Genomic DNA, 14242 nt, shown 5'->3' with positions numbered 1-14242 from the left:
AAAACTGTGGTAGGTAGGACTTTATTGATCCCACAATGGAGAAATTCCTGTGTTCCAGCAGCAACAAAACACCATAAGAACAAACACCACACACGTATCTTGAGAAACAAATTCCAAAGTACCTAAAACCAGACAGAATATAGTATTTGAGAGACACTCAAGAACAAGAATGCTTCCTCCAACAATGAACACTGAGAACAAATCAAAATACCTAAGAACAAAACAAAATACAGTATTCAAGAAATCAAGGACAAGAATATTACTTCCATAATTAATTCTGCAATGGGATGTTCATAAAGAAGTTACCTTCTTCACAGGTAGTGCTACGTAGGGCTGGGCCTGGTCAGTACCTGCATGGGAGACTACCTGGGAACACCAAGGCTGGAGCTCCCTCTGCTAATAAATCAAGGTCCCTAATCATCTGCTCTGTTTCATTGGTATCTACTGCCGTATCCTGATATTAAACCTTTTAAAGTATTGGTCTGTCTCAGGCATCTGTATTTGGGTCCTCTCAGCCACCTTCCTGACAGGCAAGTCTGAAGCCTGGATATTTTTCAAAAGGCCTATGAGGATGATCCCTATAGGAAGTTTTTATGAAGACATTACTGTTTTATAAGAAGCACTTTCTGACTATTGAGCTAGAAAGGTGCCACAGAATCATAAAATGTCTGAAGGAGTGCCCCGCGCACACCAAAGGACCTCAGTCTCCTCAACAAGTGGAGGCAGCTCTGGCCCTTCCTGTACAGGGCATCAGTGTTTTCAGTCCAATCCATTTTGTTGTTGAGGTGGACACCCAGGTATTTACAGGTGTCCACAGTCTCAGTATCTGAGCCCTGAAAGCTCACCAGCGTGAGTGCTGGTGATTTCCGCCGGAGGTCAATCACCATCTCATTTGTCTTGCTGGTGTTCAGGACCAGTCGATTTTCCTCACACCACTTCACAAAGTCAGTAACAACCCCCCTGTATCCCCTCCCCAATACACATCCAACAATAGCAGTGTCATCTGAGAACTTTTGTAGATGTAGATGACAGTGGTGGGAGTTGTACTTGAAGTCCGACATGTAGAGGGTGAACAGAAAGGGGAAAGCACCGTCCCCTGGGGTGCCCCTGTGCTGCAGACTACCACATCCGACACACAGTCACGCAGCCTGACAAACTGATGTTGGTCCACACCTGCCCCATCAACTTCTCCCTCAGCAGTGACGGCTGGATTGTGTTGAAAGCACTGGAGAAGTCAAAAAACATGACCCTCACAATACTTCCGGGGGACTCCAGGTGAGATAGGGCTCGATGCAGCATGTAGATAATAGCGTCATCTACCCCTAATTCTCTTTAATTTCCAGCAGAAAGTAGCTGTGTTGGCTGCAGGCTGTCTGACTGCATCTCTCTGCGGTCTCCGTCCGTATCAATGTGCTCTACTGTGGTCACATTCAGCCAGCCTCACACAACATATAACCACAACTCCTGTTCCCATGTTCCCCCTCCTCTGGCACTAGCATGAAGTTCCAAATCAGCCCACTCTGCTCCGCCCAGCGTTCCCTGTCCCTGCTCCACTATGCTCTACTTTGATCTGCTACGCTACATCAATCCCAGCTGACATTGTCCAGCCTGAATAGGTCGCCAGTCTATCACAGGGCTGACACTTAAAGACAAACAACCACACACACTCGCATTCACCTCTACAGGCAATTTAGAGTCGCCAGTCAACCTAAATTGCATGTGTTTGGACTCCGGGAGGAAGCTGGAGCACCCGGAGAGAATCCATGCAGGCACAGGGAGAACATGCAAGCTTCACACAGAAAGGCTCCAGGTCAGCCGGGTTTAAACCCAGAACCTTCTTGCTGTGAGGTGACAGCACTAACCATTGCACTGCTGCACTAATCTATCATTTCTTATTAATGTATCTAAAATAGGAGTTTCCCTTAGCTCTACAGAGCATCTTTTATCTGGTTTTTATGGCCTGGAACGTAACTGCCTTGGCTCACTCTAATCACAGCTACTGTAAACAAAAAACTGTACACTACCTTCCCAGCATCAAAAGGCCAACGGAGCTAAAAGACAATGAATATTAGACTCACATTCAGTGGTTGTCCGGAAACACAACTCCAAATACAATGGTGCTCTGTGTCTGCTGGATGTGTAACTAGACAACTGTAGGTTCAGAATATCGACTTTAAAAAACTGACCATATGTCAATCAAATAAATTGATTCATGTTTAAAGAGGAACTTAACATCAGGCTGAAAAGCAATGTTATAAATCCCTTTATGGTTGAACGCTTCAAGGTTTGTTAGGTTAGACTGTATGGCCAAGAGCTCTGTCGTGGAGACACAACCTAGAGTACAGGTCTACATCACCCTGAGGGTTTAAGGCAGTGTTACACAGGGCAGTTGTTGGGCAACTTGGATGGGCAGCAACCAACTGGCTCAGAGTTGCCACTTTAAAATCTCATCACAAACAAACCTAACCCTGTGGCACACTTTTGTTGTTTGCCTACAAGCTTCTATTTAGTTAAAACGAATGGGAAATGTGCTATTACAGGGTTGTCACATTAAAACTGTACCAGTGAGAACTTCACATTGTCAGTGTGGGATCTCCACTGTGAGTTAAAGTGAGGGCAACACAGTGATGGTGCAATCTTTCTAGCTAATGAGGGAAACAACACCTTTGCTAATTTAATCAGACTGTAGATCATCAGGAACCATTTTCCATCCCACATCTCACTCTGATCGGAGCACTGATTAACTGTGCTGCCTGAAGATTTGCCTTGTGCATCATCATTTTAAGAGTCTGGGAGGGGGTAAAGGAACAGAGGCTGGGGGTGGTCTCCCCATTATAAACCCACACATTTTTGTCATCTGCCATCCCATATGTGGTCACTGCCAAACTTTGCGAACACTCTTCGCGGTATGACGTGGTTTGGCAGCAACGAGGTGGAAAAGACCTCGACTCGCTTTTCTTTCCACAGTTCTAACCCTCAAAATCCAGTGCCTGGCTTTCACTTGTGTCTCAACAAAAACATGATGGAACATTGGACGGCACTGTAAGTTATTCATAAAGTGAGAAACAACCAGCCCAAAATGCTGACTTTCCCACTGCTGAATCACCTGTTTGTCTTGGAAAAATGAGTTGGAAGAAAACTGAAAAAATTGTTACTGAACTTCTTTGTGTTTCTACTCATACACCCCTCTCACCATATGTGGACCCATAACAGGAATTTTATAAAGTGCTTCTGGACATTGAATTAAACAAACACTAAAAATAGCCTGCAACCACAAGTTGAGGTCAGGCTGTGGCCAGAAAACTGGCTTCAGGAAGCATTAGATATAACCTGCACACCTGTATGCTGACTAGATTTGCACACTTCAAAGGGTTTCGGCCCAGTTCACAGTGGACTGAAAAAGCATGAGAGATAAAAAAGAAAAGTAGTTAGTCAAACAAAAATGTGCATTGATAAAGTGTCATATCAAAACAAAACACCACATGAAAAATGCAGATTTTACTTGAACTTAGAACAACTTGGAAGCCAGAAGTCTCACCCTGTAATTTAACCACGGACATTTTGAGTCATGAGGAAACAAATCTTTCTTAAAAACAAAAAACAAAAAAAGAAAGGAGAAAAGGCCTGTTTTTTTGTGTTTGGGTAAGTTGTGTATTTTGGTGTTTGTCAGCCTGTCTCACCCCCCCGCCCCCAACACCACACCCCACCGTCATCCCCGCTCTTTCTTACAGCCAGGCTTCCTGTCTCCCATCTATGTTCTCCTTTTTTCTCGGCTGCTGTGACGGAATCCCCTGCTCTGTTTCCTGTTGTGAAGGCCTGTTGCTGAGTTACAGCCAAGGGAGGAGCTATCAGAGGCAAGGGAATGCTTTCAGAAGGCCGGGAGGTTCATATACAATCCCTAACGGTGCCAGAGACGGGGTTAAGCTCAGGCACAACACTGAGCAACAGCTCCCCGAGGCACACAGCCCTTTACTGTCTCTTAGCTGTTGGTCTTGGTTGCGCAGGCTCCACATGGCCAAGGCCGTTTACATAAATCAAGAATGGAGCTAGTGTAACTGCAGAGGAGTGTGGTTACCAGTTTGTTGCTGTGGAGCACAGCACACAACTGAGATCGGCCTGTGAAGGAGCCTGTTGACATGAGGAAGTTTGTACATACATGATTCTGGTCTAAAAAAACATCCTTAGAGCATTTTGCTGACTGTAACTAAGTGTAAAAATACCTTCTTGGGTATCTTTAAAAAAGCAAATGTTTATAATTTGAAAATAACAGTAGCTGATAATACAGTTGGTTGTGTACATTGACTGTCTAAAAGAATGACAGTCTGACAGTAGTGAGGTAACCGTGAGCCGATTGCCCCCTGGTGGCTGGTTACAGTAAAATTCTTAAATCCCACCTACTCCATGTTAGTGGATGGGACATGAGCCAAATAAAAATTCAAAATACAAATCAGATAAACCTATCCCAGAGGTGATTTCTGTTGTTTTTGGTAGATATTATCACACTGTTGTCATGTGAATATCAGTTAATTTGACAGCTTTGACTGGTGGTCTGATGAAGCCACTCCACTTCTGGTTGCTACTGTGCAGAGTCTGGTAGCAAAATGCCAAGCACCATTGTCCATTTTTACATACAGTCTATGGTTTTACAGTGATAAATAACTGAATTTTGGAAATAAAAATAGTCTTGTCTTACCTAAATTTTCCAAACTCTTCTCCCCCACTGAGCCAGTCATTAGCAGTAATTTGATCTCTGCTGGTTGCTGTTTCTTAATTCAAACAGGGTGCTGTGGAATTTTATAACAAGCCCAGTCAGATGGAATATGGCTACATAAGCCACTTAGCCCCTTAGTAACAAGATAGCATAATGGCAGGTCTCCCTCCAGCATATAAAAAGAGGCAAAAATGTGAAAAAACTAATCTGACTAATCCAAAATGTTCCATGCATCTGAAGTTTCTGCTGTGCAAGTGTTTTGTGTACCACTTCTGGGCTGGATAAGATCTAGTTTTGAGGACATGTGTTTAGCAAAGATGCCTCATCCTGGAGGGCTTCAAATTAAAGTATTAAATTACTGTTTTTGAAAACCGATGACAACTTGTTTTACCAGATATGAAATGTTAGATTATTAACTTCCATTCTGACAATGTAACAGCTCCACTGTCATGATTCTGCACTTCATAATCAAACCTGCAGCTCTGGAGAATATAGAATGAAGGTGCACAGTTGTTGGCAGCTGCAGTGTAGGTTTGCAGTCTGTGCACATTTTATATAATGTATGCACTGAACATACAGAAACATATTTGACTGTAAAACTGCTGCAGGAACTGACAACATGGTTGAGATGTAATGTTCTGGGTAATGAGCTGTATAGTTCTTAACAAAGCCTAAATACCTGTAAAACAGAGGCTCTGCAATATTATGTGGAAACCAGACCACACTCAGAGTGCAAACCTCCGCCAAGGCAAATCACTGTCCTCACAATACCGTTCCACCTAAAAGCAATGTTTCCATGATCATTTGACCCTCATAATGTAATCTCTTGACAATGAAATCTAATCAAAATCCATGCAGAACTTTTGGAGTTATGCTGGTAAAACATTATCTCTCCCTTGTGTGAAACTTTTCTCAGTTCTTGTCATTTATTATTGATGATCTAGTATTCTTGGGGACAGAATGTATTTTAATAAAACACCCTGCATGTGTTAAATACATAGTTCTCTAGTAGCCCAGTACAATAAATCATCAGTCACATGAACAATATCCCTCATGCTGCACATTAACTGCAGCCAATTAGGAAAACGCACCACAATGATCGCCCATACACGCACAGATTGACGGAACAGTTGGTGCAGCATTTCTTCCCCTCCTGTGGGTGTGCAAAGTGAAAACGAGGAGATGAAAGAGAACATCACTTAACATATTAAAGCCATCAGACCATCACATTCATCACTGGGTCAAGCCTCCTTCCACAAACTACTTCCTCCTCTGTGGGGAGAAATTGATAACACATTGCCTGGTCAAAGGCTGCCTTAGATTACAGAGCAAAACCTTTTTTTTTTTAAAGCCTCCCTTGTAAAGCTTTCGTGTAAATACAACCTGTAATTACTATAAGGTTAGGGATATTGAAAAACTATTTCCTCTCTACAGTGAGGCTTCATTATATACATTACTCACACAACATACATTTTGATTTAACAATTATTGTGCAACACATTTGAGATCCCAAATGTGTTTTTTCATATACCTGTCTCCATCTGTAACTCACTGTTATTGTGACCTCTCTTGGCATGGGCACTTGAAAAAGAAATTTTTAACCTCTCTGAGGTTTCCCTGGTTCCATAAAGTAATGCTTGCCTGAATAATTTTTGATTTTTTTAAATTGTTATAAAAATATGCTCCATCTACAATAGGAAGTCTATCAGAAGACAATGAATTTCAAAATAAACTGTCTTTAAAATGTGTCCATTTAGAGTTGAGTCACTAAGATTACTAATGGGTGACGTCACTGCAAATCAGCCATCATGAGGGCCTTTAAAATTCTCATATTTAGTTAAGAACTGTCAAGAGTAATATATGTGGTATTTGTAATGTTAGAAGAGTAGCAGTATTTTCACAGAATAAACTTGGAGAAATGTGCAAATTAGACTGTAATGCTCCTTTACCTGGACTTCCAGTTTTCATTGTCAGTATTTAGTTTCTACCTCCATCTAGTGGCCACATGATGAAATGGCAAAATTCTCAACTGCCTTGACTTTGTAGGAAAATAAAGAAACTGGGAACTTTTTGGCATCTGTCCATTGTTTTTAATACTCAATCAATAACAATATTATAAATAATAGACACTGTTAGAAATTGCAGTATAGGACATGGAAAGCAAGTTCACAAGAAAGAAACACAGAAAGAACACTGATGTCAACAGGAACCAGCATTTGGAATTGCTTCTTGTAGGAACAGAAATCACCAGTTCAAACCCTAAATGCAACTTGCATTTAAGTATCACAGTCACAAACTCTTTTCCAAACAACTACATCCACTATTTGCCTTTTATCTTATTGCGAAGCTATATTTTTTAGTAACGCTGTCATGATGTGAAAGAAACAATACAACTGTGTAAACAATGACAACCTTACTAACAAACATAGCTAAACTACACCCTGTTTGCTCAACGGTACACTTAACAGATCAGTTTAACTTTTTCCATCTGTCTTCCCTTAACACTTACAATACATGGAGCAAATGATAAAACTCATTCCTCCTTAAAAAGAGCTGAACGTCCACATCCACTCCAGGCCAAAGCCACACAGACACTCAGGAGAGTTCCACTGTCAATAAAGGCCTACAAATATACAAACACCAGTGTTTTTGGATCAAGCCCAAACGTTGCTTTGGAGTGCTGGTTTTATACTAGTGATAATGGACTGAAGATGTCATTCGCTGTCTTAAAAATGTCTAAGACTAACAGCAGCAAATGCACAGGAAGCAAATCCCAAGAAGGTTTGTGTCCTGGATAATCAGCATTTTCTTATTGAATGTCATCATAAATGTTCTTTTTTTTTTGGTTAATGCACATTTAAACACAGTGAGGTTTACTGTGACAGCAGAGCTAATCAAAGCTGCATGTAAAAGATTTATTTACAGGAAAAACTTCATCCCTCACAGCAACTCAACACTGTTGAAGGTCAGCAACTTTAACACCTATAAAAAAAACACCTAAAAATGATGGAATTCCGCATATAAAAATTTGAAAATTGAAAGCAAATAATCAGAGCTGTATAAAATGACACCCAAAGCTGATTTGTTTGAGACGCTTTAAAAACAAAAATATGCTGTCTGACACATCCCAACAAAACATGCTCAAGTGTTTCAGGCCTTCTAAGTGCAGTCACTTCCATCCTTCCAACTTTTGTGTGCCAAAATCCATCCTTTTGTAGTCTTTTGTTATGTGCTCTGCGTTTTCAAGTAATCCCAAGTGTCAGAGAAAGAAGTCCCAAAGAACAATCATTTAATTTTCCTCCATGTTTGATTGTTCCAGTGTTTCCTTGACCTCCACAGGTCACTGATCCATCACTGAGGACCAGTGAGTAAAAAACAAAAGTGCTGAAAATGAAAGCTCAAAGAAATACAAAAAACAAACAGAAAATCCAAGTTTGGTTCATGAGGACAGTTTGGAGTAGCTCGGTGGAGAAAACTTACGCTTCAGGTATTTGATTATGTAGAGAGGAAGACAGCTGACCAGAGTGATGGAGGACACCTTCCACAGAAAAGGCCACGTCGTGATGAACGACAAGTCTGGGAGAACAGACACATGTCAAACCCCTTTTATAACACTTAGCTATACACATCATAGTACTGTGTTATGATGACGCAGAGGGTCATAAGCATTCAGTCAATGACACATGATTGAAACAGATAAAACCAACACAAACAGTTGTGAAAGTCAAACATGCTGGTTTTGATGCCCTGACTCCAGCTAGTGTGTTGGAGTTTGTGTATTTGTCACAGAACTAAAATGAGAACTAAACAGTGGAATAAAAGACATGAGACAAGTGAGAGTTGCAATGACTTTAAAACACTCAAATGAAACGATGACACTAACGTTTAGTCAATAGAACATAAAGGAATAAACACAGAAAGATAGATCAGGAAATGAGGAACCGGATGCGCAGGCTGCACACCTACCAAGGAAAGCTCCAAAGGACACCCTGCCTATGCCTGTCGCCAACATACAGAAGCAAAAGAAGTGCAACACACATTGTGAGTGCAGCATACGAAAGTTAGCAGTGAAGAGAGAAACAAAGAGGAGGGGCAAAGAGAAGAAGAGGGAAGCAATAAAAGCACAGAGCAAGGGCTGAACTACTACAGAATGCTGAGGTGCCAGCCAGTGCTGCATCAAAACCAACAGAGGGCAGCTGCAGTGGCTGCAGTGGCCCCCGCGAGGCGCTCAGGCAACACAGCCATCCCCTCCACTGCAACTGTAGTCAGCAAACACTATTACTACAGAACAAAGTCAGAACAATTCAATCCATAGAATGACTCACAGAGAAAATAACTATTTTCATAATTGGCTCCAATATAATATGCACTGCGAATACTTCTGGGGAGGCATAAAGAGCCCTTCTCACTATTTTATGAGACTTTTTAGATAAAACTGTTTATCATTTAACCAAGAAAATAATCAGCAGGTTAATACTAACAAAAATAATTAATAGATGCAACTCAAAAAATAAGTTACCTGGTGTAAATTTGTTTCTGGCTCCTGGTTTCTACAGTTTTAATCAGACTTGAACACATGAAACCCCTTTAACAATTCTCACTTGCATGGTTTTTAATCATAAAATAAGCTTTTCTTCACATCTTTAACTTCTATATGGTGAATGTCCTAAAAGAGATCTAAAAAAACATGATACATACCAAAGTACTCATTGAGGAAGGCGAGTGAGGCGAGGTAGCAGCCAAGACTGAAGAACTCGGCCAGCACCATGAGCCAGTGCCAGGTTCGAATCGTCAGTGCTACCATCAGCAGTTCAGTCAGGATGAGTGCTGTGAAGGAGATGGCGACCACGTGCACGAACTCCGACTCGAACAACACCAGCGCTCCGTACATGAGGATGCCACCTGGCGGCGCCAAAGGAAACAAATTGACCATATGACACCAGACCATTTTAGCACAGTGCTGTTGGAATAGGCCGAAAAAGCGAAATCAGAGGCATTTAACACTGGGCCGCATCTGTGTTTGAGTACTTCCCTTGTACAGTTTTCTTCAAGCATTCTTCTTCTCTCATAAATTTTTCCTCAGGTCTGCTTGACACAGGACAAGTAGACCAGGCCTCTGAGTTAAGGATTAATGAGTGTGAAGATAAGGGCTGCTTCAATAAGGTTATTTATGAGGGTAAAAGATGCGCAGTGTGCTCTAGTGTGTCTCACTCTGGAAAACTTCTTGAAGTGTCCAGACACTGACTCATCTTTAGGCGCCTGCTGTATCTCGATAACCTTTCCCTTTATCATAACAACACAAATTGAGCTTAATAGCTTATAACTGATCACATAATTACTTCTTCATAGACTTCATACTGTGCATTCCAGTGAGTCAGACTCAAATAAATTAAGCATAATATTTCCCCCCCATGCTGTTGTCCTCTCATACGGTCTTCACATTTCTTTTTTATTCCACAGACCAGGTACTGGCCTTTAATTAAAAACTGTCAGGAAGTCACGCTTGAGCAGGAACACAGATCTTTCTCACGTGCTACATGGCTTAGTGATTACAGAAATATCGATTTACTGGACAGACAAAAGCCTGCATGTAAAAGCGGACAGCAACTGGAAACTTAAGATACTGAGAAACTGACAGAGGTTGAAAAGGCCTTGGTATTAGACACAGGAGAAATGATGAAATGGTGATTGAGGAGCTGCTTTGACAGCTGGCACTGTCAGACTGGCCATTGTTTAAAGATCTGTTAAAAAAACTGTCAAATTACTTTTAAGAAACTATTTCATCTGCAATTCACAGTGACTGATGGTCAAATATAACTTGTACAATAAGTCTGTGCACCTTACCTTGATAGACGCTGATCAAAACCCAAATGAGGAAAGTCTTGAAAGATAACGAACGCCCCTGAAAAAAGAATGCGTCATCCATCACAGCAACATACTTTCAGATGATATAATGTAATACTCAGAGCTGGCAAGAAAGAAGGACACAGTACCTTGGTAAGGTCTTTATAAAGCTCCGGGTAGAGCAGAGCCATCTCGGGCTTCACATCCTGGTCCAGAACCAAGGAGAACACTGGGAACATGGTGTAGATAGTGGCATATCTGCACACACAGGAACAGGAATGGTGCAAAAAGCTTAGAAGGTTGGCATAAGAAATCAATTAAAGATTATCAAATTTATCCACGTTTGTTTTGTATTGCTGTGTGGCTGGCATGATGTACAATAGGCCACCTAAGCATTTATGATGCTATTAGACAAAAAAGATACATAACCAGCAGCAAGTTGGAGTACTCGATAGACTGAGCATATACTGTACATATGAGATGTAGTAGGAAATCTAAATCAATATGGGCTATGATCGGTGATGATTAAGAGAAATACGGGGTGTACCGGTCATTAGATTCCGATAGTGAAATTGCAGAATATTTCCTCATTCTTGAACCAAAGTTATACATAACCATGAAGAAACATATGACTTTTAGAAAAGGTACATACCCAACCATGAGGAAACCTTGGTACAAGGGAACTGAGGCAAAATAGAAGATGGAGGAAAAGACAGCCTGCAGAAGTAGAGGAGAACTGTAATGTCAACAATGTGGAAGACTATCTTCGACTTTGTCAGCAAGTGTGGCTTTAATAGACACAAATTCTCTAAAAGCTCTGCTAAGTGATAAGGTGACAGATTTAATAGTTGTTTATGTTTGACAGCTGTTGAAAGTCATTGTACCTGCATGGTAGAGATGATCATGCCTCTGTGCATGACAAACTGACCCAGGGCTGCAGAGCGCTTGTAGCTGTTCCTGCCATGAACCATCAGCAGGTGGCCGATGTGCCTGAACTGAGTGATTGAGAAATCTGCGGCCAGAGATGCCTGCTTCCCTTCCTGTCGGGAGAAACAGACAAAGGTAAGCTTATTGTATAGCAGATTTTCATACACAAAGGCATTTCAAGGCGCTTTACATAATGCACACATTCTATACATAAAAACATTACATGGAAATTAAGATGCAATGTTACTGCTAGGTTGCAAAGCTCTACTCTTTAAGAAGCAGATGATTCTGAAACATAATGCAAACCTCTAAACTGAATGAAGTAAAATGGTCTAATCCAGGATAAGACTTAATGAAAATGTATGTATGTAGTTAGTGAACTGCTTATGGAGGCTTTACCTTTCCCTCAATTCCAATACCACAATCTGCAGCCTGGATCATGCTAACATCATTTCCCCCGTCACCTGAAACAAAACAGTAAACACACACTTAAAATCAACTACATCACACTTGAGGTTAATAGACAACGACACAGTAGGTGCTTCTCTACACTATGTGAGCTTTGAGGCCATCTTGTGGACAAAAGTAGTAACAACATTTATTTGCTCTGGGGTTCTGCCTTCATAGCACACACGCAGGTGCTTGTACGAGCACGCGCACGTGTGTGTGGACTGTACATTCAGTTTGAATGCATTTTCAGCACCTTACCTAACACAGAGACAGACTCAGTAATTGGTCATTTATGCACCTTACCAGGAGTCCTTTTAAAGCTGACAAAGTATGAAACTATCCATTGGACTGCTTGTTTAATTAATCTGTCCAATGAATTGACCGACTCCATGCAGATGTTTTTTCCCAGGCAGACAATCATCCAGACTTGTAACGGTACTGCCTTATTTCTGTCAACACTCACCTATGGCACAGGTTCTGTTGGCTGTGTGCTGCTGCAGGAGTCTGACAATCTGGGCCTTCTGAGTCGGGGAGCAGCGACAGCAGACCACAGCTGGGCACTGACACGCCAGCTCCACAAACTCATGCTCGTAATACCTCAAACACACCTGTAACACAACAACAAACAGGATACAAATTGTACTTTACTGGGCACTACATACTACAGATGTTTTCTTACTATAGTTGATTTGTAGACCATCATGAAATCTTTAGGATCATTATATGTGAATACACTGTTCTGCTTCCCTTAAAACACACATAAAACCTAGCTGCTATTAAAAGGCACTGAGCTTTCTGTGATTTTTCCAGCTCCAAATCCTGAAGCCCTTAGTTGAACTCTACAGTGTTAGTTTTGGCTGAGGAGTACTTTTTATTCTCTCATCGCATGTCTGGCCGCATCTGCAGCATCATCTGCTGTACAAGAAAATGTCACTGTGTGCTGTGTTGTGTTGTGTTGTAGTACCTCCAAGGAGTCTCCAGAGATGACCAGAGCACAGTCATGTTTCCTTCTGAAGGCGTTGAGCTCCAGATGGGCCTCTCCTCTGTTTGAGACCTGCTCAAGTGCCACACAATACAATTAGTCACAAGAACATTTAGGCTTTGTGTTTTCTCCCATTAAATAGGCACATTATCATTACACCAAAGCACCAGAACAGAGGGCAAATAAAACAGCGTACCGGCTTGAAGACATGAATGTCTTGGTTTCTGGAGACCAAATGGGAGCTTTTGGCGATGCATGTAGCTGTCTCGAGCTTGTCCCCTGTCAGCATCCAGATCTGCACAGAAGAGGATCACAATGTAATTAGACTGAAGATGTGACATTAAAAGGCACACAAACAGAGATGCATAAACAGTTTACTTCTAAAGGAAGGTTATTATTTTCCTAATTTTTGTGAACCTGGTCACAACCCTGAATCATTGCTGAGGTGTGTGGGGTTTATATTTGAGTCTCTCCAACAGAACAGACAGAATCTAACCAGCGTTAGCCTGGATCTCTGTGCCAACCTTGATGCCGGCGTTTCTGAGCAGCTCCAGCGTGGGCCTGACGTCTGCTTGTAGCTGGTCTTCTACACCAGTCAAACACAGAAGCTCCATCTCTCTCTCTAGGCTTTCCACCACTGCTGCAACCTTTAGGGCCCGGTCATCAGTACTCAGCTTTGCCTGGTTGTAGCGACTCTGTACACAGAAAGACAGGAGCAAATGGGAGATAAATGAGGAGGAAATTGTTGGTGTAAAAGGGATGTAAAATATTAAACAGGGCAACATTACGATGATTACTGTTGTGTGTGTGTGTGTGTTCAGGAAATATTTAAACAAACAAACATTGGTGAGAAATGAACATTATTACTGTGAATATGATCATTTTAGAAAGCCGAAACTTTCAAACACTGGATCATGTTACTTTAATGCAAACACCAAGAAGAGACAGCAAAGCTACATCATGACAATGAAATATCCCAGATAACATAAGAGTATAACTGAAGAAGTAAAGTGTTCCTGCATACCTCAAAGTCCTGATACTGCTCCTCAGACAGAGACTTCTTGGCTACCACCAGCGTCCTCAGGCCTTCTCTGGCCATGTTTCCACACTGACAGAAAGGAAAATGTCACAAAAAGGACTTCAACTTTTTTGTAAAGCATAATTTCTTCACTGAACTGGCAGATTTGGGTTATTTAAAATGTTTGTTTCATCATGTCTTTTCCTCAAGATAATTTTAAATCATGACCAAATGATCTTGCCCTTTTTGGTCATGACCGAAAGGGCAAGATCCCGGATACAGGCGGCCGCAGGGCGGCCGGGTGCATCCT

General features: G+C 41.5%; 1 protein-coding gene across 4 annotated transcripts in view; it reads right to left on the bottom strand.

Moving 5' to 3' along the window:
• Positions 1-7545: 7545 nt before the first annotated feature.
• atp9b (ATPase phospholipid transporting 9B) overlaps positions 7546-14242 on the bottom strand; it is a 34643-nt gene continuing 27946 nt past the window's right edge. For 2 of the 4 annotated variants that reach the window (XM_020597379.1, XM_020597380.1), the window contains exons 18-29: positions 13939-14022; positions 13439-13609; positions 13111-13209; positions 12897-12986; positions 12396-12540; positions 11882-11946; positions 11440-11595; positions 11208-11272; positions 10705-10813; positions 10556-10613; positions 9410-9613; positions 8151-8287 (exon numbers count right to left, since the gene is read on the bottom strand). In XM_020597379.1, the coding sequence (XP_020453035.1) occupies positions 8151-8287; positions 9410-9613; positions 10556-10613; positions 10705-10813; positions 11208-11272; positions 11440-11595; positions 11882-11946; positions 12396-12540; positions 12897-12986; positions 13111-13209; positions 13439-13609; positions 13939-14022 (1383 nt within the window). Of the gene's footprint in view, positions 8288-8677; positions 8711-9409; positions 9614-10555; positions 10614-10704; positions 10814-11207; positions 11273-11439; positions 11596-11881; positions 11947-12395; positions 12541-12896; positions 12987-13110; positions 13210-13438; positions 13610-13938; positions 14023-14242 lie in introns of all 4 variants that reach the window. The other 2 variants (XM_020597377.1, XM_020597378.1) reach the window with 2 other exon arrangements.

This window comes from Monopterus albus, unplaced genomic scaffold (assembly GCF_001952655.1).
Source record: "Monopterus albus unplaced genomic scaffold, M_albus_1.0 scaffold34.1, whole genome shotgun sequence".
NCBI lineage: Eukaryota > Metazoa > Chordata > Actinopteri > Synbranchiformes > Synbranchidae > Monopterus > Monopterus albus.
The sequence above is the reverse complement of the archived record's forward strand: the minus strand, read 5'-3'. Positions and strand labels throughout refer to the sequence as shown.